The following is a 26,368-nucleotide window of genomic DNA, read 5'->3' on the forward strand; positions in this document are numbered from 1 at the left end:
GCCCCACCGGCTGCCCGGCCACCTGGAGTCCTGCATCATAACTGGGGCAAGCTGCCAGCCTCTCCCCCCGTGCCCCCGCCGCGGGCACCCTTCAGCCCCTCCAGGGCACCGGCCTCAGCAACATCCCCAGGGTGGGGCCCAGAGGCCAGCCCGGAAGCAAGAGCTGCTGCAGGGTCACTTTATTTGGGAATTGCAGCCACGCTGGTCTGCCCGGCGGACATTTGACAAAGCCTCTCTGTCCCCTCGGGCCTGGAGTGCTCGGAGGCAGCGGCCAGGAGCCCCCCCACGCCCCCCGCCCCCGGCCAGCACAGGGGTCCGGGCAGCCCGCCCTGGCAGGGAAGACGCGGCTCCTCTGGGGCTGCAGCCCCTTGGTGGCCCCTGGCCTGGCCCAAGCAGTGGCCTCCCCCGAAGAGCGGCGGCTGTGGGCTCCCCCGCCTCCCCTGCCGGGGGTCCTGGGTGGGCTGGGCGGCCCCGCTGCTCCCGGGGAGGCAGGTGGGGGTGAAGGCCTCTGTCCCTGGGGCGCTGGGCAGCCCCGCTCGGAGTCCACAGAACAGGTGGGGCGCTGGGTGCTCATTCGTGGTTGTATGTGAAGCTTCACCGGCTCGACGGCTTCCGGGGCTTGGGCTTCTGGCCCGCCTTCTCGGCCACGAGCCTGGAGGGCTTCTGGAAGTTCTGTGTAAACGGAGCCGAGTTCATATTCCCTGCGGGTGAGAAGGACACCCAGTGAGGTGGGCCAGCGCGGGACGGGGTGGGGTGGCGGGGACGGGCCCACCCTGCCCACGGCGGACCCGGGGCTGGTCATGGGGAGGCCCCTCCCTGGCTCTCCCTCCCATCCGGGCCTTGGGCATCCGGGGGGCCGCGGGCAGGCCCCGAGGGCTCTCCCTGGAGATAAACCCTCTGCCCAGAGATCGCGTTGGTAATGGAAGCCCCAGCTCCGCTCAGGGTGGGGAGCAGACCCCTGCCCTGAAACCCTAGTGAACACGGGGAGCCCGGGTCGGGGGCTGGCGCTCTGGCCGGGAACGACGGGGGGCAAGTTGGGGGTCGAGCCTCGAGGGGCGGCGTCTGGGCAGGTGACGGGACCCGGCGAGGGCCAACCTCACACACCCCACACTTCCCTCCCTCCTTCGCGGCCTGGACAGACCAGCAGGAGGCGTTGGGTCAGCCCGGGGCCCCACCTGGGCGCAGGGAAGGGGGTTGGCAACAGCCCCCGGGGTCCAGCCACCTCCCCCCAGCGGGAGGAAAGCGCAGGCAGCGCCCGGTGTGGAGGACATTGGCCCCACACCGCAGCCGCACACAGGACAGTCAGTAGCCGCCTGTGGGCACCGGACGGGGCGGGGGGCCCTGCAGGCCGGGGTGGGGGGCTGCCAGGGCAGCGTGGACTCCGGGAGGAAGGGAACCTCGCCCTGCCGGCGGGGGGTGGGGGGGGAAAGCTTTGCTGCCAGGGCCCAGCCCAGAAACAGCGGCTCCCGGAGCAGGGGTTCCCGTGGCCCCCAGCAGGTACCGGGGGGGCTCCCCGCAGCCAGGGTGAGACACCTTTGGGGACGGGGAGGGACACCCCCGGATGAGAGCTCACAGCTTACAACTGGCCAAAGACACCCCTGCCCGGAGGCCGAGCCCCGCAGGCTCTGGGCAGACGGCGCGGAGTGTGGTGTGGGGTCGGACACGGGGGCCGCGGGTTGGAACAAGCCCGCTGCTTAGGAGAAAACAGGAGGCTGGGGACCGTACCACCTGGAGCTGAGGCGAGGAGCCCCCCCGGGAGGAGGGGACCCCCACGGGAGGCGAGGACCCCCAGGAGGAGGGTACCCCCCAGGAGGAGGAGATCCCCCCACAGAGGGGTGGACCTCCAGGAAGAGGGGATCCCCCACGGGAGGCAAGGACCCCCTGGGAGGAGGGGATCACCCACAGGATGTGAGGACCTCCCGGGAGGAGGGGATCCCCCACGGGAGGCAAGGACCCCATGGATTGAGGGGATCCCCCACAGGAGGTGAGGACCCCCCAGGAAGCAGGTTGGCAGGAGGTCGGTGCCCCCAGGCCAGTGGGCGGGGGAAGCAGGTCCGGCCGGGAGTTGGGAGGTGGACTGGAGCCCCCCCCCCGCCCAGAAAGCCTGAGTGCGGCCCCGGCTGCAGACGACCAGGCCCTTTGAGTCCGTGTGGAGGACATTCTGGAGAAGGGCGCAGAGGGGAGCCACCCGGGGAGCACACGGCATCACCCGCTGTGCCCTGGCCGAGCCGCGCAGGAGGGTCAACCGGGCCCTGCGGCCGCCGCACCCTCACGACAGCTAGTGCGCTGGGGACGAGTGAGAACCAGGTGTGCACGCCCGCTCCCCACCCGGAGGCCGCGGGGACCCGGGACCCAGGGCACAGCCAGCTCGCCGGAGCCCGGCTCCGATACGCGTCCTCCCGACAAGGGCCAGACGCAGGGCGGCGGGCACAGCGGAGGCTCCTGCGGTGAGGACGGCAGCAATCGCACCCCGCGGCGGCCGGGCCCAGACACGCGGGCCAAGTGCCCCGCGAACAACGCCAGGAGCGGGCGCCTTGTGGCGCGGTCGGGAACGTCCGCTCTTGCTTTCTGCTCAGGCCCTGGGCTCAGGGGCGTGGGCTCCAGCCCCGAGTGGGCTCCGCTCAGCGGGATTCGCCCTCTGCCCCAGCCCCTGGGTACGCGCCGCCCTCGCCCTCGCCCTCGCCCTCGCCCTCGCCCTCGCCCTCTCTCAAATACATAAACAGGTCTTTAACTAATAAACCGGATGGTTATTGGTTACTTATGGAAACGTGCTCATCTCGCCGTCAGGGAAGGCGGAGAGGGGCTTTCCCAAGCACGGGGCCGCGGGCGGTGCCACGGTGGGACAGTCCCTCGCGTCCCTTAGGGACACAGGAACGGAAAGGGAGACCGGGGGCGGGGTAAGCGCGCAGGCCGTGGCGTCTCGTCCCACGATTCGCAGGACACGTGTCCCCCGAGTGCTGCTGCCTCAGGGGCTCCTTGTCTTGTGTTCACTTTTTTAAATGTTCAGGGTTGAGGGCCTTGAAGCTGCTAAAGGGAACTGGGGCTGGGGTGGGGGGGGGGGGGGCGGCGGTCCTTTAAAATAAAAGAGCGCACACCACAAACGAAGCCAAGCTGGACGCCCTGGCCTGTGGTCGGTGCGGGGCGGTGGCCAGAGGAAGGAGACGGGGCAGGATGGGGGACCCGCAGCCCCAGGCCTGTGCCTTCTGCGGCCTTCCCGGGACCGCCCAGCCACCCCACGGCCCGTCTCCCCAGAGGCCGCGGAAGGCTGGATTCCGGGGGAACCCTGACAACCGTGGGTTCCAGGCCCTCTGTGTGGTCACCAGCGTTCCAGACTGACAACCCCTCTCTGTCCCGGCTCACCTGGCTGGTCCCCTCGGGCCCCTGAGGCTGCCCTGTCCCCACCCCCGGGCATCTGCCCCCCCCCCCCCGGCTCCCTGAGCTCCCCTGGCCAGCCCGCGAGCCGCTGCCCACTCTCCGAGAGCCCAGGTGCGGGGCCCGGGAGGGGTAGCAGCAGCCAGCCTGGTCCCCCGAGACCCGGCCCCACTGCCCCTGAGGACGGGGCTTCCCCTCAAAGGCATCAGCGGTGCCGGCCCAGGGAGCTCCCCGACCTAAGGGAAGCCCGGCAGCCCCTCTGACGGCTCCCCTCGCCCCACCCCCAGACCTGGCCTCCTCCCGAGCGCCCCTCGCCCCGTCCTGCCGCCTGGCTCCTCGGCCTCAGCCTCCCTCCCTCACCTGCCGCCTGCTCCTTCGTCCCCAGGCCCCCTCACCTGACGCTGCCCCTCATCTGACCCGGACTCTGCCGGAGTGCAGCTCCCTCGAGGGCCGTGGCACGTCGGAGCCCGCTCACCCGGCGGCACCCCACTCTCCAATCGGGAGGTAGGCGGCCTCCCCTTCCCAGCCCGAGAGAGGAGGACCCCGAGTCCAGGCAGGTGGCCGAGCGGAGCCCAGAGGCCCAGGGGACGCTGAGCAGGGTCTGGGCACGCTCACGAGCCAGCGGCCGGGGCAGCGGCAGGGAGGGAGGTGGGTGGGCTGGTCTCCGCCCCCCCTCAGCAAGCTGCCCCCCACAGGCTGCCTGGTAAGCCCCCTCCCTGCCCAACCCAGCCCTCCGCTCCGCACCAACTACCGCTCTGCACACACACGTACGCACACGTACGCACAGACCCACCGGCCGGGAGGGCACGGCCAGCGCGGCCTCCCCACCGATGCATCCACCCCAGGGCTCCATCCGTCCTCCTTGGGCCACGAGCGCATTCTCAGCAGCGGGCTCTCCCCCGAGCGCCCCTCCGTCCCGCACCCCTGCCCACCTCTGTGCCGGGCCCTTCCCCTCCCCCAGGGTCTGCGCTCCTCCCCGGGCCACACACCCCCACCACCTTGCTCCCACACCCGATGACGGGGGAGCCCACACAGCAGCGGCCTGCAGGCTCCTGGGGCGCAGACCAGCGGGGACACGGGTGGCGGCTTGGCGTGGGGCCCGGGTGGGCACAGCCTCCTCGTCCTGCTGGGACCCCCACTGCTGGGACCCCCACTGTGGAGCAGGGGCTAAGCGACCAGGGCTCCCAGGTTCACAGGGAGCCAAGGAGAAGGGAGGCGGGTCCCCCAGAGCAGCCGGGAACCCCACACCCCGAGAGCAGAAGCAGAAGCACCCCGAGGCCCGGCATCACCGAACCTCCTGAGGAGGGGGCTGCGCTCTGCAGGTGCCGGGCAGGAGCCCCTCGGCCCACTCGCCAAGTGGAACCACCACCTGGTCTGCGGAGGGGACCGAGTGCAGGGACAGCTGAGGCCCGTGCTGCCCCCACAGTCGGAAGACCCGTCCAGCTGCCCGTGGCTCTCAGGACCTGGGGGGCTGGCCTCTGGCTCACTGCACCCCGTGGGCATCCGCAGCGCCGGCCACCAGCACGGGAGCCCCGGTACCAGGCCCTATGGGAATCAGGGAGCCGCCCCAGGGCACGGGGAGGCGGGGCCTGTCCCCCCAGAGGCGCAGGAAGGCGGGTCGCACGGTCCTGCCGGGACCAGCCAAGGGCCCTGCACTAGCCGGGTCCTCCCAGCGGCTGAGGTGCGGCGGGAACAGCACCGCTGGAGCCTGGCAATGGGGGCATCTCCCCACAGGGCGGCTCTCCGGGGACAGCCAGCGGGGAAGGGGCTGGTTATCTTGTGGACGGGGCGCAGGCGCCCAGAGCCCGGCGGTCAGCGCTGGGCCGGGAGCGCTCGATGCACACGACCCAGAAGCGGGAGAGGACTCCGCAGCAGCCTCCTGGGAGCAGGAGGGGGCACAGGCATGTGGGAGGCGGGCACGGCCCGGTGGGGGCGACGGGGGTCTAGAGCCGTCGGAAGGGGACCCTGAGCAATGGGTGCAGGGAGACGGCGCCGCAAAGGACTTGGCAGGACGCAGGTGGGTGCAGGAGCAACAGGGGCTGGCCTCCGCTGCAGGTGCCCGGGGCCGCAGGGACGGAGAGGACGCAGCGGCGGTGGCAGGAGTTCTGGACGTGCCTGGTTGGGCCAGACGCTGAAGGCAGGGCTGCGGGTGAGCGGGGACCCCGAGGGCCGCCTCGGGGGTCTCTCTGCTCGGGAACCTGTCCACCTGGACCCCGACGGCACAGCCTCGCCCGGAAGCCTGAAGCCACCAAGGATGCCAGACGCCTCCCGGTCACGCTGACGAGCAGGACGGTTGCACCACCACACACCTGAACCGGGCGGGCCAAGTCCGCGGTTCATCTGAGCTCGCGGGCAACGCCAGCGGGAGGGGGCGCGCAGCGTGGGCAGGGGTGTCCGGGGAGGGGGCACCGCCCGACACCTGCCCCTGCGCCCGGCAGACGGAGGACTCCGTCGCCGCGAGCCGTGGGGGACCGTCCCCGCGGGCTGGCTCTCGCTCTTACGCAGGAATTCCGGCCGATCATAAAATCAGTAAAATGCAGGTGCGTGCGGAGTGTTCTTGAGTGTGGGCGAGCCTTGTGTGACCTGGGTCTGGGCACTAATCGGCCAGCGAACCGGGCCCTGCAGGACAGGACACGTGCACCTGACAACAGAGTGAGAAACTCCACGGAGCAAAGTTCAAACCGAGAGAGGGTCCCCGCCACCCGCCGCAAGAGGCAGCAGGGAGGGCGTGGGGTCGGGAGGGAGCGCTCGCTCGGAGGCCGGAGGGGGTCGGCGGGGGTCGGCGGGGGTCGGCGGGGGTCGGCGGGCCTCTATGGTAAGGGGAGCCGGAGCCGAGGAGGAGCCTGAACGCCGCGGCCCCGCCTGGGTGCGTGGGGGGACGCTCATGTCCCGCGTGAATCCCCGGGAGGCGGGAGGTTGAGGCAGTGCTCAGGACCCCGGCCAGGTGTCCCGGGGCAGACACGCTTGCAGCACCCGTCCCAGGGTGACGATGCGAAGGCTCCTGAAATCTGAAAATGCGACCTCTGTGAATTCTTCTAGAAGGAAAACCAGGTGGAAGGGGGGGGCAGGTGCCTGTGGGCCTTGAGGACGGTGGTGGGACGCACCCAGCGCCTCGGGCAGGCCGGGGAGGGTGACAAAGTGAGCCACTTAGTGAAAAACCAGTCGGACACGTGCAACACGCGCGTGCACTCTGCGTGCGCGCCCATGCACAGCCTAGAACCCAGCGTGTGCAGCTTACCCGTCCTGAGCGGCAAGACCGGGACGATTGTCGCGGTTTGCCTTTTCCTTACTGTGTTGCACGCGTAATGGGAATAAATACGACTTTCCCTGGGGGGACCTTACGTTGCAGAAAAACATGTAACAGCCTAGAGATTCGAGGTTGAGCTTAGAACATACGGATCACGCTCCCGCGTCCAGACGGGCGTGGCGGGCGCATGGGAAGTGCGAGGAGCGGCGCGTGTGACGTACGTGCAATGTGAGCGCGGGCACACGCCGTCGGAAGGACACGCCAAGGTGCTGCCAGTGGCCATTTCCGGGTCCGGCATCATCGCCGACCAACCGTTGGCGCGTGTACCTGCGTCCTCTCCAGGTTCTCGTCGTCAACACGGATCGGTTCAAAATTGAGGGGTGCTCATTGGCAGCACTTCCTTCCCTGGCAGGTGTGGTGGGAGCCGCCGCCTCCCGGGAGGGCCCCCAGGAGAGGGGAGGGCAGCCTGGGGACCAGGACTGGCCCGCGCACACCTCAGGCCTCAGTCCCCGCCGCCCCCTTCCGCCCACCCGCGGCCCACCATCACCCCGGTGCAGCGCTCCTGACTCAGTCCCGCCCAGACCCCAGGTCTCAACCACGGGTGACCCTCACACCCACCGCCCACCCCAGAGCCTGCCGGACCCGAACCGACACCCAGGAAGTGCATGTGGAGGGGATGGCGCCCTGGGCACCCGCAGGAAGGCAGACGGAGAGCCCCCAGGCCCCCGGGGCACGCGAGTGGCCTCCCGGCAGGAGCTCCCGAGCACGCTGACCCGCATCCACCCGCCCTCCTGCGGCCCACGGACGCCTGGTGCCAGCGGCCGGGGAAGCCCGGGCTCGTGGGGCAGAGCTGGAGCAAGGCGGAGAGGGTTCACACCCAAGGGCGCTTTATTGTGAGGTCCCAAGGGAGACGGTGCCACACAGCCCCGCGGGGCACACTCCGGCCAGTAGGCAGACGACGCCGGGCCAGCGGCGTGGAGGCGCGCGAGCTGTGGGTGCCCGCGGTGGGGAGGCAGTGAGGCACAGGCTGCCGCCGGGCCCTCCCCACGCCGCGGGCGCCGGCTGCGGCTCCTTACTGAGTCTCTTCCACCCTCCACGGCAAGTCCTCCAGGTGGGGCCCTGGACAAGGAACTGGCAGGGAGGACGGAGGTGAGGGGCCTGCGCCGTGCCCCCGGGGGGCTGGGGCGCAGCCCCCGGCGGGCATGCACTCCCTGCGGGCCCCGCAGCTTGCAGCCGTTCGGGCCGTCACCTGGCACCCCCCTCAGCTCTCCGAGCCCCGGGCTCCCCGCTGCACGTGCGGCGACGAGGGCCCCACCCCTGCCCTGCTTGGCTTCATGCTTGCACATGGCAATGACTCAGTGTCTCCAAAGAGGGGGACTCCCAGCCTGGGGCCCCCAAGCCCAGGGAGCCTGGTGCAGATCCACGTGCACCCCACAGGCGGAGCCTGTTATTAAAGCCCCATTTTACGGAAAGGGAGTGGAGAGGACGGAGAGTCAGAGCCCGGAGGGGAACGGCCTCGGGGGCCCGGGCACCAGGCCCGGTCAGCCCCGCCTGTCTGTCCGTCCACACCAAGGACAGGCTCTGGGAGAGCGCAAAGCAACCCCTGCGCCTCCCCTCGCCTGGCCCAGTCCCAGGGGACAGCTTTGCTCACCGTTAGCTCCCCTGGGACCGGGTCACCACCCACATGCCCACAGCTCCTCCCAGGTCATCCCAAAGAGGGGAGGTGGGAGGGCGGGCTAGGTGGAAGCTTCCAGATGCAGCGCCCAGGCCAAGTACCCTGTGGTCGGGGCAAGCAGCGCCTCCCCAGGGCCCCCACGCCTCCGGGGGAGCCACCAGGTCGGGTGTCCCGGTTCTGTGGGGCCCAGGCCGTGCCCACCTCCAAGGAGCCACAGGCACAGGACGCCCAGGGGAGGAGCAGTGGGCGCTGCGCCCTCCCTGTCTGCACCCCAGGCCCACCTGGGAGGTCTGCAGAGTCGCCGGAGCCCGCGAGACTTCGGGGAACAAGGGAGACCTCGCTCGGCCACCCCAAGGTGGGGGTCCCGCCTGACGCCCGGACTCACCGATGGCCGACAGGGTGCCACAGTCCCTTTTGTGGAAGTCGCTCCAGGCTTTGGTCTTGCAGTACTTGCTGCAGGTCAGGATCCCGTAGCAGCGGGTGCAGGGCGCCAGGCGCACCCCGATGGAGCGGCCACACTGGTAGCAGAACTTGAAGAACGGGACCCTGCCAGGGAGCAGCAGGGAAGTCGGGGGGTACCGGCCACCTGGGCCCCGCCATCCCCCGAGGGGGTGCTGAGGGGCAGCCCCACGAAGTCCCTGTCCAGGGGGCCCGGCACAAGGCTGTGAACAGGAAACACTGAGCCCGGAAGCCGCCGGAGCTGGGTGACCACGCAGGGCATCCGGGACCCTCCTGCGCCACAGCATCGGGGGGGCAGGCCCAGCAGGCACACCGCGGTGCTGTGGGTGAGCCTGGCACACCGCATTCTGTCTCAGGGGTGGGTGGGCCCCAGGGCGGACGCAACCCCCGGCCTGTGCCCGCTCATCACCCCCTGTCACCCTCCAGCGTTTACGGTGCGGGCACCTCCCAGGATGCCCTTGGGGATTACAAGGTCTGGAACAGCAGGGTGGGTGCAGAGCCAGGGTCCCAGGGAGGGGCCGGTGCTGGAGGGGCGGTAGGGGTGCAGGGGCCCAGGGCAGGACACCCCCTGGGACAGCAAGCCTGGGCTCAAGCCCGCTGGGCCACTCCACGAGTGCAGCTGTGCCCCTCTGCCCCCCATGGCGGCCCAGGCACGGCCACCGTCGGCCACTTACAGCTCCTGCTCCTCCAAGTGCAGGGCTTTGGACACGCTGGTGCTTTTCCGCTTCATCCTTTGGTAGGGGGTCAGCTCCGCTGCGCCGACAGAGAAGCACATCAGCCTCCGTGGGTCCCCTGGCCGTGCCGCGACGCCCGCGGGCACAGGGGCCCCGAGCTGCCCACCTCAACCACTGTCCCGCAGTGAGCCCGTTCCCGGCACTGTGGGGACGTGGGGGTCCCCCAAGCCTTTCACAGCCCCTTGGCAAGTCTGAGCAGGGCCAGGGCCACGGGGGACTCCACAGCCTCTGGGGACGGGGCTTGGCCCCAAGGCTTCCCTCTGCCCCGCACCCTCGGCCGCGCAGCTGCACCTCCTGGCCCCCCTGCGTCTTTGCCGTCTGGGGTGGCTCAGTGCACCCGTCACCACACAGATAAAGGGCCACCAGGCTTTGGCCTTGACTGGCCCACAGTCCTCTCCAGAGTGAAGCCTCCTGGCTCTGCTCTTGGGGGCCGGCAGCAGAGTACACATGGGCTGGGGACCAAGGGCGTGAGGCCCCCTCCAATTACTGTCCCCCTTCCCCTCCTTAAATAGCATGTCAGTGCCCACCCTCCCCAGGAAGGCCACGTAACCTCTAAGTCGGCAGGAACCCCACAAAGCCCTGCTGGCCACAAGAGCAGAGAAGCCAGGAGCCCCTCGTTCCTCTCCATCCCCCCCGCGCCCACCAGCACCCACAGCTGCACCGCAGCGGCGCCAGCGGCTAGAGCGTGGGCCCGGGAGGCCAGCTCTGTGACACGGTGCGCGGAGTCAAAGCCGCGGTCGTGAGGGCCACATGGCACCAGGGCAAACTTCTGGGTGAGGCTCCTGCGAGGCAGAACTGGAGGTGCAGGTGGCGGTGCCACGGCCTCACGCCCCGGGCAGGGCAGGGGGCACCGTTAGCAGGAGCGCGGGACCCGGACACCTCTGTGGACCTGTACGGCTCAGGGTCCGGCCGAGTCGCACCGTGTCAACTGCACGACACGCTCGCGGGTCCAAATCGGAACCCAGGCCGGTAGCCGCCGTCGCTCCAGTCCTGGGCAACCACGACCCACTTTCTATCTCCGTGTGTTTGCTGATTCTGGATGTTTCCTATGAGTGGAGTCAGTGTGTGTGTGGCCCTCGGTGCCTAGATTCTTTTGCTTAAAATGTTTTTGAGGGTCACCCACGGGTATTCCACTCCCTTTGGTGGATCAGTAACACCCCATCGCGTGGCTGTGCCACCATTTGCTTTTCCATTCGTCAGCTCACGGACGTTTGGCTTGTTTCCATTCTGTGGCTCTTGTAAATGCTGCTGCTATAGACATCCAAGCGCGGGGTTTGTGTGGACGTGTGCTCTCACGTCCCTCGGGTCTAAACGTGGGAGCGGAATTGCTGGGCCATAGTGTAAGTCTGTGAGTAGCATTTAAGGAACTGCCAGGCCGCCTTCTGAGGACGCTGCCCCTTTCCCCTTCCTGGCAGCGGTGTCGGAGGCTTCTGCGTTGCCCACATCGTCGCCGTAACACTTGTTACCGACTTCCTGACGACAGCCGCGCTGGGGGGTGTGAAGCGGTATCTCGGTGCAGTTCGCTTTGTGCATGACTGGGAGCTAACGACACGGAGCATCTTCGCATGCACTTGTTCGCCACTTGTAGGTCTTTCTTCAGAGAAATTTCTATTCATGCTCTCTGCCCATTTTTAAATTCAGTTATTCGTCTTTATTAGGGAGTTGTATGATTTTTTAATCTATCCTACATACGAGTCCCTTAGGAGATATATGAGTTTCGATGTATCTCCCCTACTGTGGGTTGTCTATCTTTTTTTTTTTTTAAGAATTTTTTTTAATTTTATTTACTCATGAGAGACACAGAGTGAGAGAGAGGCAGAGACACAGGCAGAGGGAGAAGCAGGCTCCATGCAGGGAGCCCGACGTGGGACTGGATCCCGGGTCTCCAGGATCACGCCCTGGGCTCCAGGCGGCTGCCCTGTCTTTCCATCTTCTTGATTGTGTCCTTTGGAGAATGTAAATTTTTAATTTTGGTGAAAGCCAATCTATCCATTTTTTTCTTTCATTGCTTATGCTTTTGGTGTCATATCTAGGAGTTTACTGCCAACTATGAGACTGTGAGGAGTTGTGCCTTCATTTTCTTTGAAGAGATTTATATCTTAAGCTCTTGCATTTAGGTCTTCAGTCCAAATTGAATTAAACGTATGTGGTGTGAGGTAGGGTCAGACCTCATTCTACTGTGTCTGGATAACCACTTGTCCCAGTACCATTTGTTGAAAGTCCTGTTCTTACCCTTGTTAAAAAGCGTTGGCTTGTTGAAAATCAACTGACATCCACACGTATTTGTTTCTGGGACCTGTATTCTATTCCACTGGCCTGTGTGTCTGTCTTCACGCCAGTGCCACACTGTTTTTATTGTTGTCTTGGCAGTGAGTCTGAATTTAGGAAGTACAAGTCCTTCCACTTTGCTTTTTTCTTTCAAGCTTGCTATAGCTAGCCACTCTGGGACCTTTGTGATTCCATATGGATTTTATTTTTTTTAAGATTTTATTTATTTATTCATGAGAGACACAGAGAGAGAGAGGCAGCGACACAGGAGGAGGGAGAAGCAGGCTCCATGCAGGGAGCCCGATGCGGGACTAGATCCCGGGACCCCGGGATCACGCCCTGAGCCAAAGGCAGACGCTCAACCACTGAGCCACCCAGGGATCCCTCCATATGGATTTTAAAATCAGCTTCCCAATTTGTACAAAGGCGGCAGTGGGATTCTGATAAGGAAATATCCTCCCATGTACTGAGGCCTCCTTTAACTTCAGCACCGTGTCGTAGTTTTTAGAGAGTAAGTTGAACTGCTTTTGTTCAACATATTCACCAGTATGTTATTTCTGTTGACGCTACTGTAAACGAAACTTTTTAGAATCCCTTTTTTGGTTTGCTTGCTGCAATGCTATAGTCATGCAGTTGATCTTTGCATATTGATCTTATATTCTGCAACCTTACTAAACGCACTCCTTAGTTTTAATAGCGTAATTGTTTTATATTTATAGTGATATTTTAATATTTATATATTTAGTTTAATATTAGTCTCAGTTTAAAAAGTGGATTCTCCAGATTTTCAATCTGCAAGATAATTTCTGCAAAGAGAGATGGCTTAAGTCTTTCCTTTCCAATCTGAATGACTTTCTTTTTCTTGCCTAGTTACACTGGCCAGCAACGCAACGCCAGCACAACGCCCAACAAATGGAGAGAGAACCCATTCCTGTCGTCTCCCTGACTTAGGGAGAAAGCAGCCTCCCTGACTTAGGGAGAAAGCAGCACACGGTGGGCCCCAAACGGCCACCGTGGAGTCTGAGTCAGCTGGACCCCTTCGTAGGTGCCCCTAATCAGGTAGGCAAGGGCCCCTCCATTCCTTGTTTGCTGTATGTCTTTTATCACGAAAGCTGTTGGGTTTTGTCAAATGCTTTTTCTACATCAATTGAAATGATTATGTGATCTTTCTTCTTCAGTCTAATAATATGGTGTTATGTTGACTTTGTTGTTGTTGTTAAACCATTCTTTCATTCCAAGGTCTGGCTGCCAGCAGCCAGGATGCTGGGGTGGGGGGCGGGCAGCCAGGGTGCAGGGGTTGGGCAGCCAGGTGCAGGGGTGGGGCAGCCAGGTGCAGAGGTCCAGGTGTGTTGGGGCACAGAGGCCCAGTGGCCAGGGCAGTGCTCTGTGGGAGCAGGAGCCACGTCACTGCCACATGGAAGCAGCACACTCCCTGTGTGCACTTGGGTACTTTCCAGATCCTTCTCCACATCCGTCAGCCTGTCTCCCAAGCCAAATGACCCTGCAGCCCTTCCCTCCAGCCAGACCGCGTGGGGCCCTCAGGACCAGGGCTGCCCGCTAAGCCAAGCCAGCAGCGCCAGGCAGGGGCACAGTCGCCATCCCAGCCCCCAGGACGTGGCTCCCTGAGGAAAGGGCGGGGCAGGTCCCTGCTCCTCTGGTCCCAGAGCTGACCAGCCCACCGGGCCCAGAGTGTCCTGAAGTCACACTCAGCTGCCCGCCTTCCGGAGCAGCGGGGTCTGCCCCCCACAAGTCCTGGGGCTGCCGGGCTGTCGTGCACCCCTGCTCCTTCCCACACGAGGCCCCACGGCAGCCTGAGCAGCTCAGACAGGACCCTGTCCCCCAGGTGTCATGCCCTCCACCTGTGGCAGCAGGACAGGCGGTAGGTAGTTGGTGCCAAGTCAGAGCGGGTGTCCCCTGGCACCAGGCAAACGTGCCCCCTGGGGAGGGAGCCCTGGGCTTCTGTTCCCAGCTCGTGTCCCCACCTCCCTCCATGACTCTTGCTGACCTCCGGGGAGGGGGCCGCAGCTGGCCTCTCCGGTCCCACCCTGGCGCGTCCCCCACGGCCTCAGCAAACAGCCCCGACGCCCACGCTGCCCCAGGAGGCGGGGATCGCACGACGTGCCCCCGAGCCCGCTGCCACCCACCTCTCTTGCTCAGGTTCAGCACCTTCGGGTCCCACTGGCTCTCCTTGGCGAAGACGGCGCGGCGCAGCTGGAAGCCCATGTATTCCAGGAGCCTCTTCCGCGCCACGAACACCTCCCGCTCTGCCGGCGTCAGCATGTGGAAGGGGCAGTGGGCGATCTTCCGGTCCTGCAGCACAGCACCGGTCACCGCCAGGGACCGCGGGGCCCGGCCACCACCGTAGGGGGACCCTGGGGGGCGGACCCTGCGGAGCCGCAGTCAGGACGCAGGCAGGACGCTCAGAGGGTGGCCTGGCCTTCCCTCCCAGGAGGCCCGGGGGCGGGGGGCTTCGGTCGGGGGCGGGGGGGGCCTGTGGCCGAGCCTCGCCGAGAGACCCCGAGGCCCCGGCCCTCGAGCCCGCCCCCCACAGGACGCACAAAGCCGTACCTGATAGAACTTGAAATACCCGTAGTCGACGGCCGTGCCCACAGCCACCTTGTCCCCCTGCGTCAGCCTCACCGGCCTCAGGATGTCGGCCCCATACTTAATCAGCTGGTCGATCTGAGCAGAGCAGAGCCTGTGTCACACGCGTGGACGCCCCCCCGCCAGGACGCAGGACTCGGAAGCTGTGCCCCACGTCACCTGAGGCAGGACGGCAGCCCAAGGACAGCGGCCCAGCAGGACGACAGGTACTGCCCCCAAGGGCCACAGTCGCCCATCTGGCCCAGGGAGGCCACCCGAGGAGTCCGCGGTCGGACAGACAGGACAGACGGGCTGACCCCACAGAGGAGAAGTTAGGTGGACATGGGGTAGGTCGAGGCTGGGCCGCTCGCAGGCCCCACGGCCCCACCACGTCCCGGAGGCTCGATGACACACGAGTGTGCTCAGAGGCGGCACGAGTGGCTTATTACGGATTCTGCGGCAAATGGCACCCAAGGGAGGCCCCCTCCGCCCCAAGGAGGGAGGCCGGGCTCCCCGGGGGCTCCGCGGCCTCACAGCTAGCTGGGAGCCTCCGCACAACCGCAGACCCCGGCCCGGCGCAGCCCCGGCCCAGCAGGGGAAACCCAGGCTGCACCGCCCGCGCCGCGCATGGGCCCCTCCGCCCCCTGAATGGGTTTGAACTTCGCAGTTTTAGGCCCATGTAATACTGAGGGCCAGAACTTGGTGTTCTTTCTCAGGTGTTTGAACATCATGGAGCAAGGTCACTTGAAGCCCTACCTGCCAGGGTGAGGGTGGAGCCGGGGGTCCAACACGCTCCCCCCCGAGACCCGACACGCCAGGCCCGCTGCCCTGCACGCCCGCCCCCTCCAGCCTCACCCCTCACCAGGGCCAGCTTGCTGTCCGTGCTCCTCTGGTGCTCATAGGTGAGGTCACAGGCGACACACAAGGCGCTGCCCAAGCCTTTGGTCAGCAGCAGGTTGGGGTCGGCTCCGTGGGACAGCAGCTCCTTCACAATCTGGACACACACGGGCTCGTCAGCGCCTGCCAGGTCCCCCCTCCTCGCCGGCGGAGGGAGCCCCCGGACCAAGGCTGTGCGGCACCGAGCACAGTGACCGCCAAACCCGGGGCTCGCGTGCCTGCCACCCACAGGTGCCACTGCCGCCCGGCCCAGAGGACGATGCTGGGGCACGGGGTCCGCGCACCCCGGCAGCCCAGGTCTGGCGCTTCCTCTGCGCGCTGTCCACTGGCTGCAGAGAGCTCCTGGCTCGGGTCGTGCTTTCCAGCCCGGGGGCAGCACATGGCCTGGTGGGTCCCTTCAGCCCTCCTCCCTGGGACCAGCCTGCCCTTGCCGCTTAGGCACCTGAGTCGCTGCGACCACCTGCCCGGACGCCGAGTGGAGCACATCTCGCTTGTTCCCTGCTGTGTCCCCAGCCACCGGCCCCGGTGCCACCAGGAAGCCAGGAGTGACCGCCGCTTGGCTGGACGTGAGACGCACTGGCGTGTGGCTCTCAACAGCTTCCTTCTCCCCGAGGAGCTCCCGACCCTGCCTCCCCCCCCCCGCACCCGAGCGGGCACAGAGCAGGTGCCCCTATGACGTGCTCAGTGAATGACTCTGGGTACAGAGGAAGGGAGGAGGGACAGAAGGACCACAGGAGCCCCCACGCCTTCATCTTCCTCAGACCTCCGCCCATATGTCACCTCACCGAGCAGCCCCGGCCACCCGCTAAAACAGCCCGTCCCCGTCATTCTCTACTCCTTATCCAGCTGTCACTTCTTCACAGCACCTATCACCGCCGGAAATTTTGTGACACACTCGATTATGGTGTGTCCCCCACACTAGAAATGTAGGATCCGGGGATCCCTGGGTGGCTCAGTGGTTTAGCCCCTGCCTTTGGCCCAGGGCGCGATCCTGGAGACCCGGGATCGAATCCCACGTCAGGCTCCCTGCAGGGAGCCTGCTTCCCCCTCTCCCTGTGTCTCTGCCTCTCTCTCTCTCTCTCTCTCTCTCTCTCTTTCTCTCATAAATAAATAAATAAATAAATAAATAAATAAATAAATAAATAAATCTTTAAAAAAAGAATGTAGGATCCTTGAGAGCAGGGACCTTGCTTTATTTGGCACCTAATGCCTGCAATGGTGCCTCCCTGGCACACAGTGGGTCTCACAAAACAACAGTTAAATGTAAGGATGAATGGGGGCACGTATCGCAGATGGATGGATGGCAGGAAAAAGGAAAGGAGGAACAAAGAACGATGGATGATGGATGAGGAATGAACGGGTGGCATGATGGAAGGAGGGATGGATGGATGGAGGACAGAAGGACAGATGATTGGAGGGATGGAAGGATGGATGGATGGAAGGATGGTGGATAGATGGACAGAGGATGGACGGATGGACGGATGGAGGGAGGGATGAAGGACACACTGGGGGGTGAGTGTGGGTCGGTAGGTGAGTGGACGGCTAGGTGAGTGGGTGGGTGGATGCGGGTGGGCGGGTGGATGAGTGGACGGACAGGCAGACGGGTGGACGGTGAACACACATCCTTGCCAGCGGCAGAGGTGGGCGTTGGCCAGGGTGCCTTTCCCAGGGCCCCGAGGGGTCCATGCCTGGGGTAGGCGGGGTGACCCACCCACCCTGAGGAGCGTCCCCCAGCTGAACCCTCATCCTCACTGCCCCCCTCCCTCTCCACACCCTCCTCTCTCTGAGGCGCTCCATCCCCCGGGGAGGGATCCACGCGGCCCCGCTGCCGCCAACAGCAGCAAATCCCGAAGACTGACTAGGGAGGGGGTCACGGTGAGGCAGAGACTGCAGGAGCGCCATCAGGGGGTGTGCAAGGTGCTCACCAGGTCATTCCCGCTGGCGATGGACAGGGAGAGTGGGGAGTGGCCGCTCCACAGCATGTTGGGGTTCGCTTTGTGGGAGAGGAGGAGCCGGACTACGTCCCTGGCACACTGGGTGGGGAGAAAGGCAGGACCACAGGTTAGAGGGGGCCCCGACTCCCAGGGGCTCCTCACGCTGACCATTAACTCAAACGCCGTAAGATCAAGTTTGCCGCTTAATTGCCATTTCCTCCAGACAGGCCCCTGCCCGGCGCACAGGGAGCGCCCTGGATTTTGGATGGACGCGCGGCCCGGTGGGTGCGAGGCTGCCCGGATCCTCACACTGGGAAGATGTTTCCTAAACATACAGAGTCTCCAGCACAAGACAGGAAGGGACACATGACGCACGAACGTCTGGAAAGCTTGTCGGGACCGCGTGACCCTGGAAGCAAGGCTGGCGCGGGTCCATCCGGCCAGAGGAACGTGCCTCGCCCCGGGGCTCAGGGGTCGTGTAGGGCACCGAGCGCAGGAGCAGCCCGGCCCCAGCAAAGGGGGTGCACCCCGTGGGAAGGGCCCATCCCTGCCGTCCCTGCCCTTCTCTCCCTCCCCCTCTCCCGCGGGTGCTGCGGGTCCCCCGCCACAAGGACTCCTCCAGGCTGCCGCTCCCCCTGCAGGGGCAGACCCAGGGGGCTGCTTGGGCCACCTCCAGGCTGCCCAAGCAGCCCCCTCACACCCCCACAATCATCACCCTGTGCGGGGGCAAACCACCCACACCCCAGACCCGAGCGGCTGGCTACCATTTTCATTTGGGGTAAACTGAGGCTCGGTCTACTGAGTGCACCCAGGCTTACTGGCCCGCGCTGCGCTGGCTGGCCGCACCACGCCCAGATTTGGTTCCCGGTTACCCCCACACCCTCCCCAACCGCCCGGCCCTCCTCCGACAGGTCCCCGCACCCGCTTGCTGACAATAAATCCCCGAGGCTGACAGGAGGCACCGGCCACGGCCCAGGGAGTCCCGGCCTGGGACGGTCGGTGACGGTGACCGGCGAGGCTGCAGTGACCACCCCACGCACGCAGGACGCACAGACGCCCCCACGCCGACCCACAGGCGCGCACACAGACGTGCCCGTACGCTCACAGGCAGGCGCCCGCGGAACACACATGCACGCGCGCACGGGCCCCCACCCGCCGCCCGCCGCCGCCCGCCTGCAGGGGCCCCGCGCACCTTGTAGCTGTCCTCGCGCTCACAGGCCACGTGCAGAGCCGTCCTGCCCCCCTCGTCGGGCGCCGAGGCGCGCTGGCTGTGGTAGACGCTGGCGGGGCCTGCCTCGTTGCTGAGCTTCAGGCTCGAGGGCAGCAGGTCTAGCTGCGTGCAGAGGGGACACGTGCTGGCCCCGCGCCCGTCCCCGGCGGGAGGCTGGCCCGGGAGACGCCGGCAGGTGCGAGCTCGGCGCGGAGCACGAGCCAGTGGCCTCCGTCCCCAGACGGCGGCTGCGGGTCCCCGGAGTGAAACGCGGAGGGGCTCAGAGCCGGTCCCCTGCCCACCCGGGCTCCTGCCCAGGGAGCCGCGCACAAGACCCCGGCCGCGCGGGGCACACGGGGCACTAGTCAAGCTCGTTGGGGACAGTGGCGTGAGACCGAACTTCGGACGGGAGGGCCCTGGGGCCGCAGCACCCCCGCCCCGCAGCCAGGCCAGCGCACCTTGCCCGGCTGGTACACGTCGTCCTGGTCGGCCGCCCTGGCGTCCACGTCCGTGACAGCGTGCAGCAGCAGCTCCGTGACCTTGACGCCCTCCTCCCCCGGCAGGGCGGCTGCGATGTGCAGCGGGGTAAGGGCCCCCAGCTGCAGAGGCGACACGGGCACGGGTGAGGCCGGCTCCCAGGACACGGCCCCTGGCCCCACCTCTCAGACACCCCACGGCCACGTGCTCCCGGCCTCATTGCGACGTGTGGGACAACGAGGCGCTCCCACGTCGGCTCCCGCGGGCCCCCACCTCCAGGCCCGCAGCCCCGGGGCCTGTCTGCACGTTAGCCAGCGGCCCCGCCTCCCTCCGACAGGCGCCCTGCCGTCCTGCCCGGCCCCCACTCCGGATGCCCCCGCGGGGACGGCCACCCGGCTGCCCCCTGCAGTCCCGCCCGGGCCCGGCACCACCCACGGCAGCCCTTGGCCCCCTGCGGGTGCTGTCGGGACGTGCCGGCCACACGGAGGCGAGAGAGCCCGGCCAGGTGCACGCAGCCGACTGCCCCGAAGCCCAGGGCCATCCGCAGCCCCCAGCCAGCCCCCTGAGCACACCCCCGAGCGCACCCCCGAGCCCAGCTCCGCCAGGACACTGCAGAACCAGGGCTCTGAGCTCTCTACCGGGGCCCCGTCAGCCTGCCCCGCTCCCCCCGGGCCCCCCAGCCCCCCGCGGGTCCCACCTCGGTGGGGAGCCGGATGTCCGTCCCAGCGCCGTTCTCCAGCAGCAGCCTCACCCCGGCCACGTCCCCGGCCTTCACAGCGAGGAACAGGACGTGCATGGGCACGCAGCACAGGTTGGGGTCCGCGCCCCGGCGCAGGAGGAGCTTGATGGTCTGCCACCGGCTTCGGCGTCTGCAAGGATCGGTGTGACACGGTCATGGCCCGGAGGACAGGCACAGGACAGCACCCCGCCCAGGTCACGAGAGGTGCTCGGAGCCCCGGCGGGCACAGCCTGGCCCGAGGACACCCGCGGCCCCGCCTTCCCGAGACCTCTGGCCCCTGCCCTGCCCCAGGGCGGCCCCCTGTCGCCACCCTGAGCTGGCCACCCCCGCCAGGCTCCAGGCCCCGCGGCCCTGCCTGCGTCAGCCCTGGGTGGCCGCTCAGCCTTCCCGTCACCTGTGACATGGGGCACAAGCTGGGGGCCAGCCCTCCCTCCCCGGTGGCCATGGGCACCTAGTACACGTGGGGCACGACCCTGCACCCAGACGTGCATACATGCACGCACCACACACCACACACACATACACATGGGACATACCTACACTCACACACGTACACCACGTGCACACACGGACACACACGACAGGTACAAACACACGTGCACATCACACATGCATGTGCATATACAGCACAGCCTGCACACCGTGATGTCCCACACACGCGTGTACAACACACACACCTACACCTACACACGCCACACACACGTGCGTCCGTGCACTGCACCTCCCTTACGAGCAGCGCGGGGCCAGCAGCAGCAGGGCAGCCTTGCCCAGACCCGGCGGGGACGACAGCCCCACTGGGGACGGAGGAGCACGTGCTGAGCAGCTAAGCGGGCTGTACGGCGGGAGGGGAGCAGGACCAGAGGGGGTCCGGCCCGGCCCGCTGACCCCGCCGCCAGCGCAGCCGCAGGTGGGCAGGCAAGAGCGCGGTGGGCAGGCCGGGTCAGCCCAGAGCAGCAGCGCTCAAACGCCCTGCCCTTGGGACCCTCTCTACTCCTAAGGTCCCTCGAGGACCCCAAAGAGCTTTGTATGTGCAGGTTCTACCCACCCGTGTCTACCGCAGTACAGGTGAGATGAGAAAAATGCCTAAATACTAATACACTTTAAAAAAAATTATAAACCCATAAATAAGCTTTTATAAAAAACGTGCACTTGGCTGCATCAGAATCCAGCACTGCGAGGGGTCCCAAGCCCGGGTGAGTCTGTGACATCAGGACCTGGTCGTGTGGAAAGAACTGAGCTCTCCCCGAGGCTGACAGGTGTCACCGGACGCTGCGGGGGGTGCACACGGTGACAGGTGCACAGCGTCCAAAATCCAAGTCTCCTCTCGAGAGCCGAGACGTCACCACTGGCCACACACCCTTCGGGGGTCTCCTAGAGCCCGAGGCTCAGCGTGTGCACAAGGACGAGGGACCCTTGCGTGCCAGTCGGTCATTCTTGCAAGTAAGGGGGTGTCCCTCGGGGGACGGCGACAGCGCCCCCCGCGACGCCCGCGCTGGAGACGCTCTTCCCTCGGGAGAACCGTCCCGCCGGGTGGGAGCAGGCGAGCCTCGGGACCCCCAGCTTGTTGCACAGCAGCGGAAAGGCCCGGCCTCGGGGTCAAGGTTTAATGGCTGAGAAGCCCCCACTGCTGCATCGCGTGCGTTCCCACACATGGGAGACGCGGGGCAGGTGTCACAGGGCAAAAGGGCAGGTGACGTCTGAGGAGCGTTAGGAGGATCGTTCCCCCCCTAGACTCCCCGACAGTCTGGGACCCCCGCGGGCGCTTGGAGAGGCGGGGGGCTGAGGGTCTGCAGGGGAGCGGGGGGCGGGTGAGCGTGTGTGTAGGACCGCGTGCAGGGCAGCGTGTGGGGAGTGGGGGTGAGGGGGCGAGCGTGTGCAGATGAGCGTGTGCCAGCGCGTGTATGAATGTGCAGGACTAGGGAGGGCGAGCCAGCGAATGTGTGCGGGCTCTGGGTGCACGTGGGGTAGGCGTGCGTGTGCGCCCCCTCGGGGGCCCCGGTGCTCCTGGATTCTCACTGCCGCTGTCCCCCGGTGTCGTAGCTGGGCCCCCAGCCCTGGGCCACACAGGCAGTGGCCACCCTGACACCCCGGGTGGCGGCGCCCGGCACGGGCCCCCCGCGTCCCTGCAGGCTCGCCGGCCCGAGCGTGGCCCTCGGCCCCCGCGCTCACGCTCCAGCGACCTACTCAATCATGGCCAGGGCCATCCTCCTCATGGTGCCCTTCACCGAGCCGGTGGCGCCGAGGGACTGGCTCTTCAGCGTGCTGTGGGCCTGGGCGCTCTTCTCCAGCAGGTCCTGGGACAGCTCGATGGTGTAGTTGTGCACGCAGACGTCGGACTCGAAGTCCATCTCCTGGCTGCCCGGCGTGCACCTGTCCGGACTCCCCGCCACGCCAACCATCCCCTTCTCCAGGTCGCTGACGCTGCCCCGCGGCGACACAGGCTCCCACTTCTGAGGGTTGCCCCCCGGGTCGGGGGACTCTCGAGACGGCTGCGTGCCCGCGGAGAGGCCGTCCTCCTCGCTGCCCGACACCACGGACCTCTGCTCCTGGCTGCCGGGCGTGGGCACCCACTCCTCCAAACTGGGCTCCTTGGCGGCTTCGGGGAGTGAGGAGGAGCGGCTGGGGTTCACCGGCACACTCGGGGCTTCCTGGGGGAGGAGGGGAGGCACGCGTCCCATTAGAAGGAACGAGAGGTCAGAGCGCCAACCCTGAACCTAAACAACTTAAACCAACTTCTTTAGCAAGAAGCGGCGCGCAAGGCGCACACGGCGCCTCCGGGCTCCCGGGCCGACGACGCCGAAGCACTTTGCGGACACCAGGGGAGGGAAGCGCACGTCTCCGGGGCAGCGCCCCGAAACCTGAGCCACGCGGCACGAGCCCGGCCACATCCGGCTAGCGTGGGCCCAGACAGCCGATGGCCTCGGTCCTCGCGCTCCTCACACAGACGCTCGCCCGTGGATACGCTCGGGTTGAACAAAATACCTTCTCAGAATCAATTCCCCCTGATTTACCACTTTTTTTACTGTGGCTCCTAGAGACTTTTAAGATTTAGTGTATTCGAGAGAAAGCGAGAGAGCGTGAGCAGGGGGGAGGGCAGAGGGGGAGGCAGCTCCCGATGAGCAGGGGCTCGATCCAGGACCCCGCCCGCACCCCAACCCTACACACTTACAGGGCAGGATGGCCACGTGGCTGCGCCACATCCATGGGAGGCCGCCCGGGGCCCCGTTCAGAGGCTCTGTCCCCCCGGGTGGTCCCGGGACAGCAGCGTCCCTGTGGCCAGGAGGGCAGGCTCTTGGGCCCCAGCCCAGACCCCTGAGGCAGAGATGCTGGGGTGCGGCCAGCTCTCCGTGCCCCCCGTAGATGGGGAGGCTTCCCGGGCCCAGGGCCTCCGCGGGGTGCAGGGGTCACAGGGGCGCGCCCACGCGGAGGCCGCCGGGAAGGAAGGCTCCCGGTGCGGTGCGTGAGCCCAGCTGCGGCTGGACGCGGGGCCTCCGTTCTAAAGAGGTGCCGCTGTGGGAACCCAGGGAACCTGCCCCCACGGGCTCCCGGGGCGCTGGCAACACTGCGGGTGCTGAGAGGCAGAGGGACGACCGGGTCCTCCGCCGCCGGCCCCGCGGCCCGAGCGCGCACACGTGGAACTTGCCTGAAGGTGAGCACGGCTGGGGCCCGGCGGGCGAGTGGACGCGGCGGGTGCGCAGCGAGCTGGCGACGCCTCGGTCTGCGCGACGGTCCACGCGTGCTCCTGCACGTGCCGCCGCCTCCTCTTATTTTGTGTACGGGCAGTGTTTTTTCAGAATAAGAAATTTAAAAGGTAGAGGAGTGATTTTTACCAGAACCTTAAGTATACAAAGAAAATGCTCTCGGGGACTCCGGCTGCCTTCACCCATAGTTGATGAGGCTTCCCCGACGGCCAGGGGGACGCCGCGGGCCCGGAGAAGGCCCTGCCCCTGGAAGCTCGCAACGAAGGGGGGACGACAGGGGTGGAAATGATCTCCCCACCGTGTCCACACGATCACCTTTGAACTTCGTTACTGTACGTGAACAACTTCCAGCCAAGAAGGAGCGCGGACGCACAAACCCTCCACCTCCGTCTCCCTGTGGGGTGCTCAGCGCCTGCCTCCCTGGGAGGCCTCCTCCCCGCGTGCACCTGCTCCCCCCACCCACCCGGGGCAGCGGGACCCTGTGGGCCCGGCCTCCTCCCCGCGTGCACCTGCTCCCCACGCGGTCAGGCCCTGAGGCCCGTGGGCCCTGCCACCCTGAGGTCCCCGGTTGCTGGTGTGCTCCCACCTCAGAGAACTGAAGGCAGAAGCTGGGGGCTGGAGACGCAGAGGGGTCATGTTGGGGTAACAGGCGCTCTGCCCGCCGTGGGGCACAGGCCGAGGCTCATAAGGTGGTCTCCTCAAGGAAGGAATTCAGGAGAAGGGATGAGGTGAGAGAAGGGGCCCACCGTGCGCCATTCCCTCAGCGGCCCAGGAGAGGCCCCGACTGCGGGGAAAGCGGCAGCCCCCCCACCCCGAAGGCCTGCTGGGTGGACGCAAGTCCCAGACTGGGTGGCCTCACAGCCCTGACAGGCGCCAGGGTCCCCAAGGGATGGGAGCAGCCCCTATAGACATGCCCCCCCCGGCCGGTGCTCAGGGGACAGGCCACCGAGGCGGCCCTGGACTGCGGGGAGCAGGACCTCGGGCACTGCCCGCCTGGCTGGCGGCCCCACCGGGCACAGGAACCCAGCGGATGGCGGTGCCCCTGCAGCGCCCAGGGGCTCAGAGGCGCCTGGATGAACCACAGGACACCGTGTGACCCCCAGATCCCACGGGAAACACGCGGAAGCAGGAGCGCACGCCAACGCTTGCCCAGCGCCGTCCGGACAGCACTATTCACAGTGGGCAAAGGTGGGCCTCCCTCCTGGACGCCAGCCCGCCCTCCCTCCTCCCCCCTCCTCTCTCCCTCCTCCCCCCCTCCTCCCTCCCTCCTCCCCCCTCCGCCCCCCTCCGCCCTCCCTCCCTGTCTCCTTCCCTGCGGCCCACAGGAGGGGTCTCGGGGCCCCCACCACTGCGCACGTGGCTCCTCTGGGACACGTACCCCTTGGCGTTGAGGCAAGAGCTTGGGACACCGAGCGAGTGTGCCAGCAACGGCCCTGCCTCCCGCTCCCCGCCCCGCAGGCCTTAATGTCCCCTCGCCCCACCTGAAGCTGATCCACACAGGGCGAGACTGGTGGGCGTTGTGAGAAGAGACAGACAGGTGGATGGGCATGGGGGACAGGGGATGGGGGACAAGGGACGGGGATGTGGGGTAGGTGGGCGGGGGACGGGGGACAGGGTGGTGCAGACGCCAGGCCGGGCTGCGGGGCTGCGGGGCTGCGGGGCTGACCTGGGGCTTGGGCGCCGTGCGCTCGGCGATGTTGGGTTTGAAGGACCGGGATGGGTAGTAGAGAAGGAAGCACATGCTGAGCACCGTGAGCCCCTCATCCGTGAACTTGTTCACGTCGGCCCCGTTGTCCAGCAGAAGGTTGACAATGTCGTTGTGACAGTGGAGCTGGAGGCGGGAGGCCGGCCTCGTGAGGACGGCAGGCGCCTGAGCAAGGCCCACGCGGGCGCCGACTCGAGGCCGCGGCGTGGGAAGGTGGAGGCGCCCCGGGCCGCTCGCTGTCACCTGACCCCGCGCCCCCCGCTTCTGGGCTGGGAGGACGCGGCCCCTGACGCCGAGGAGCCCAGGCCGGCCCGCTCCGCCCTCCCGGGGCGCCCGGTGGGGGACTCACGGCAGCCGCGGCAAGCGCGGTGTAGCCCTTGGCATCGGCCACGTCGGCGCTGGCGAGCCCGTCCCGGAGGATCCCGTAGACCCAGTCGTAGCTCCCTTCCCGGGCCCTCAGGATCATGTCCTCGGCCAAGCGCTCCTTGGGCCCGCAGCGCGCAAAGCCGCTCCGGTCCCCTTCCAGCACGGCGCCCATGCCCCAGCTGCCGTGAGCCCTCTTGTTCCTGGCAACGGGGGCTTCGGTGGCCGGGCCAGCTCCGGGCCCCACTCGGGGCCCCCCGCACCCCCTCTGCGTTCCTCACCCTGCCCGCCCCGGCCTCTTCCTCCCTTACAGCCCACTCTCCAGGCACCCTGAGCCCCGGGGCCGCCCACCGGCGGGTCGCAGTAGCGAGGACGCAGCACCGTGGTGCGATGCGCTGCCCACGGGGGAAGACGCTCAAGCTGCTCGTGTGCCCTGGGCAGGAACGGCTGCGAGGGGACCCTGCGCGCCCCTGACTCAGCGGCCCCTCCGTGCGGGCCGGGCGAGGGGCTCTCACAGGCGGCCGGGCACACACGCGGATCTGGCACTCGGCACCGAGCACTCACATCCCGCCTCTGCCCATTCGCTCTTCTATTTGAGGAGAGATCGTGCAAGCCCCATGGCCCCTCCACCGCCACACACTGAGGCCTCTTGTGTCCACATAACCTCCTACACAGCCAAGAATCGTGGATTCAGGGCAGCCCGGGGGCTCAGCGGCTCAGCGCCACCTTCTGCCCGGGGCGTGATCCTGGGGACCCGGGATCGAGTCCCACGTCGGGCTCCCCGCATGGAGCCTGCTTCTCCCTCGGCCTGTGTCTCTGCCTCTGCCTCTGTGCGTGCATGTGTGTCTCTCATGAATAAATAAATAATATCTTTTTTAAAATTTTAACTTTAGGGCAGCCCTGGTGGCTCAGCGGTTTGGCACAGCCTGTAGCCTGGGGTGTGATCCTGGGGACCTGGGATCAAGTCCCGCATCAGGCTCCCTGCATGGAGCCTGCTTCTCCCT

The 26,368-nt window shown here is 66.6% G+C and overlaps 1 protein-coding gene across 7 annotated transcripts in view; it reads right to left on the bottom strand.

Annotated features, from left to right (window-relative positions):
* Positions 1–167: 167 nt before the first annotated feature.
* ANKMY1 (ankyrin repeat and MYND domain containing 1) overlaps positions 168–26,368 on the bottom strand; it is a 47,361-nt gene continuing 21,160 nt past the window's right edge. For 2 of the 7 annotated variants that reach the window (XM_038574397.1, XM_038574398.1), the window contains exons 6-19: positions 25,351–25,567; positions 24,963–25,127; positions 23,239–23,358; positions 21,780–22,243; positions 19,554–19,725; positions 18,838–18,978; positions 18,362–18,502; positions 17,161–17,268; positions 15,201–15,332; positions 14,324–14,437; positions 13,900–14,065; positions 9,428–9,506; positions 8,680–8,840; positions 169–701 (exon numbers count right to left, since the gene is read on the bottom strand). In XM_038574397.1, coding sequence (XP_038430325.1) covers positions 595–701; positions 8,680–8,840; positions 9,428–9,506; positions 13,900–14,065; positions 14,324–14,437; positions 15,201–15,332; positions 17,161–17,268; positions 18,362–18,502; positions 18,838–18,978; positions 19,554–19,725; positions 21,780–22,243; positions 23,239–23,358; positions 24,963–25,127; positions 25,351–25,567 — 2,287 coding nt within the window. In that variant the 3' untranslated portion in view covers positions 169–594. Of the gene's footprint in view, positions 702–7,546; positions 7,751–8,679; positions 8,841–9,427; positions 9,507–12,147; positions 13,140–13,899; positions 14,066–14,323; positions 14,438–15,200; positions 15,333–17,160; positions 17,269–18,361; positions 18,503–18,837; positions 18,979–19,553; positions 19,726–21,779; positions 22,244–23,238; positions 23,359–24,962; positions 25,128–25,350; positions 25,568–26,368 lie in introns of those variants that run through there. The other 5 variants (XM_038574399.1, XM_038574403.1, XM_038574400.1 and 2 more) reach the window with 5 other exon arrangements.

Source organism: Canis lupus, chromosome 25 (genome assembly GCF_011100685.1).
Source record: "Canis lupus familiaris isolate Mischka breed German Shepherd chromosome 25, alternate assembly UU_Cfam_GSD_1.0, whole genome shotgun sequence".
NCBI lineage: Eukaryota > Metazoa > Chordata > Mammalia > Carnivora > Canidae > Canis > Canis lupus.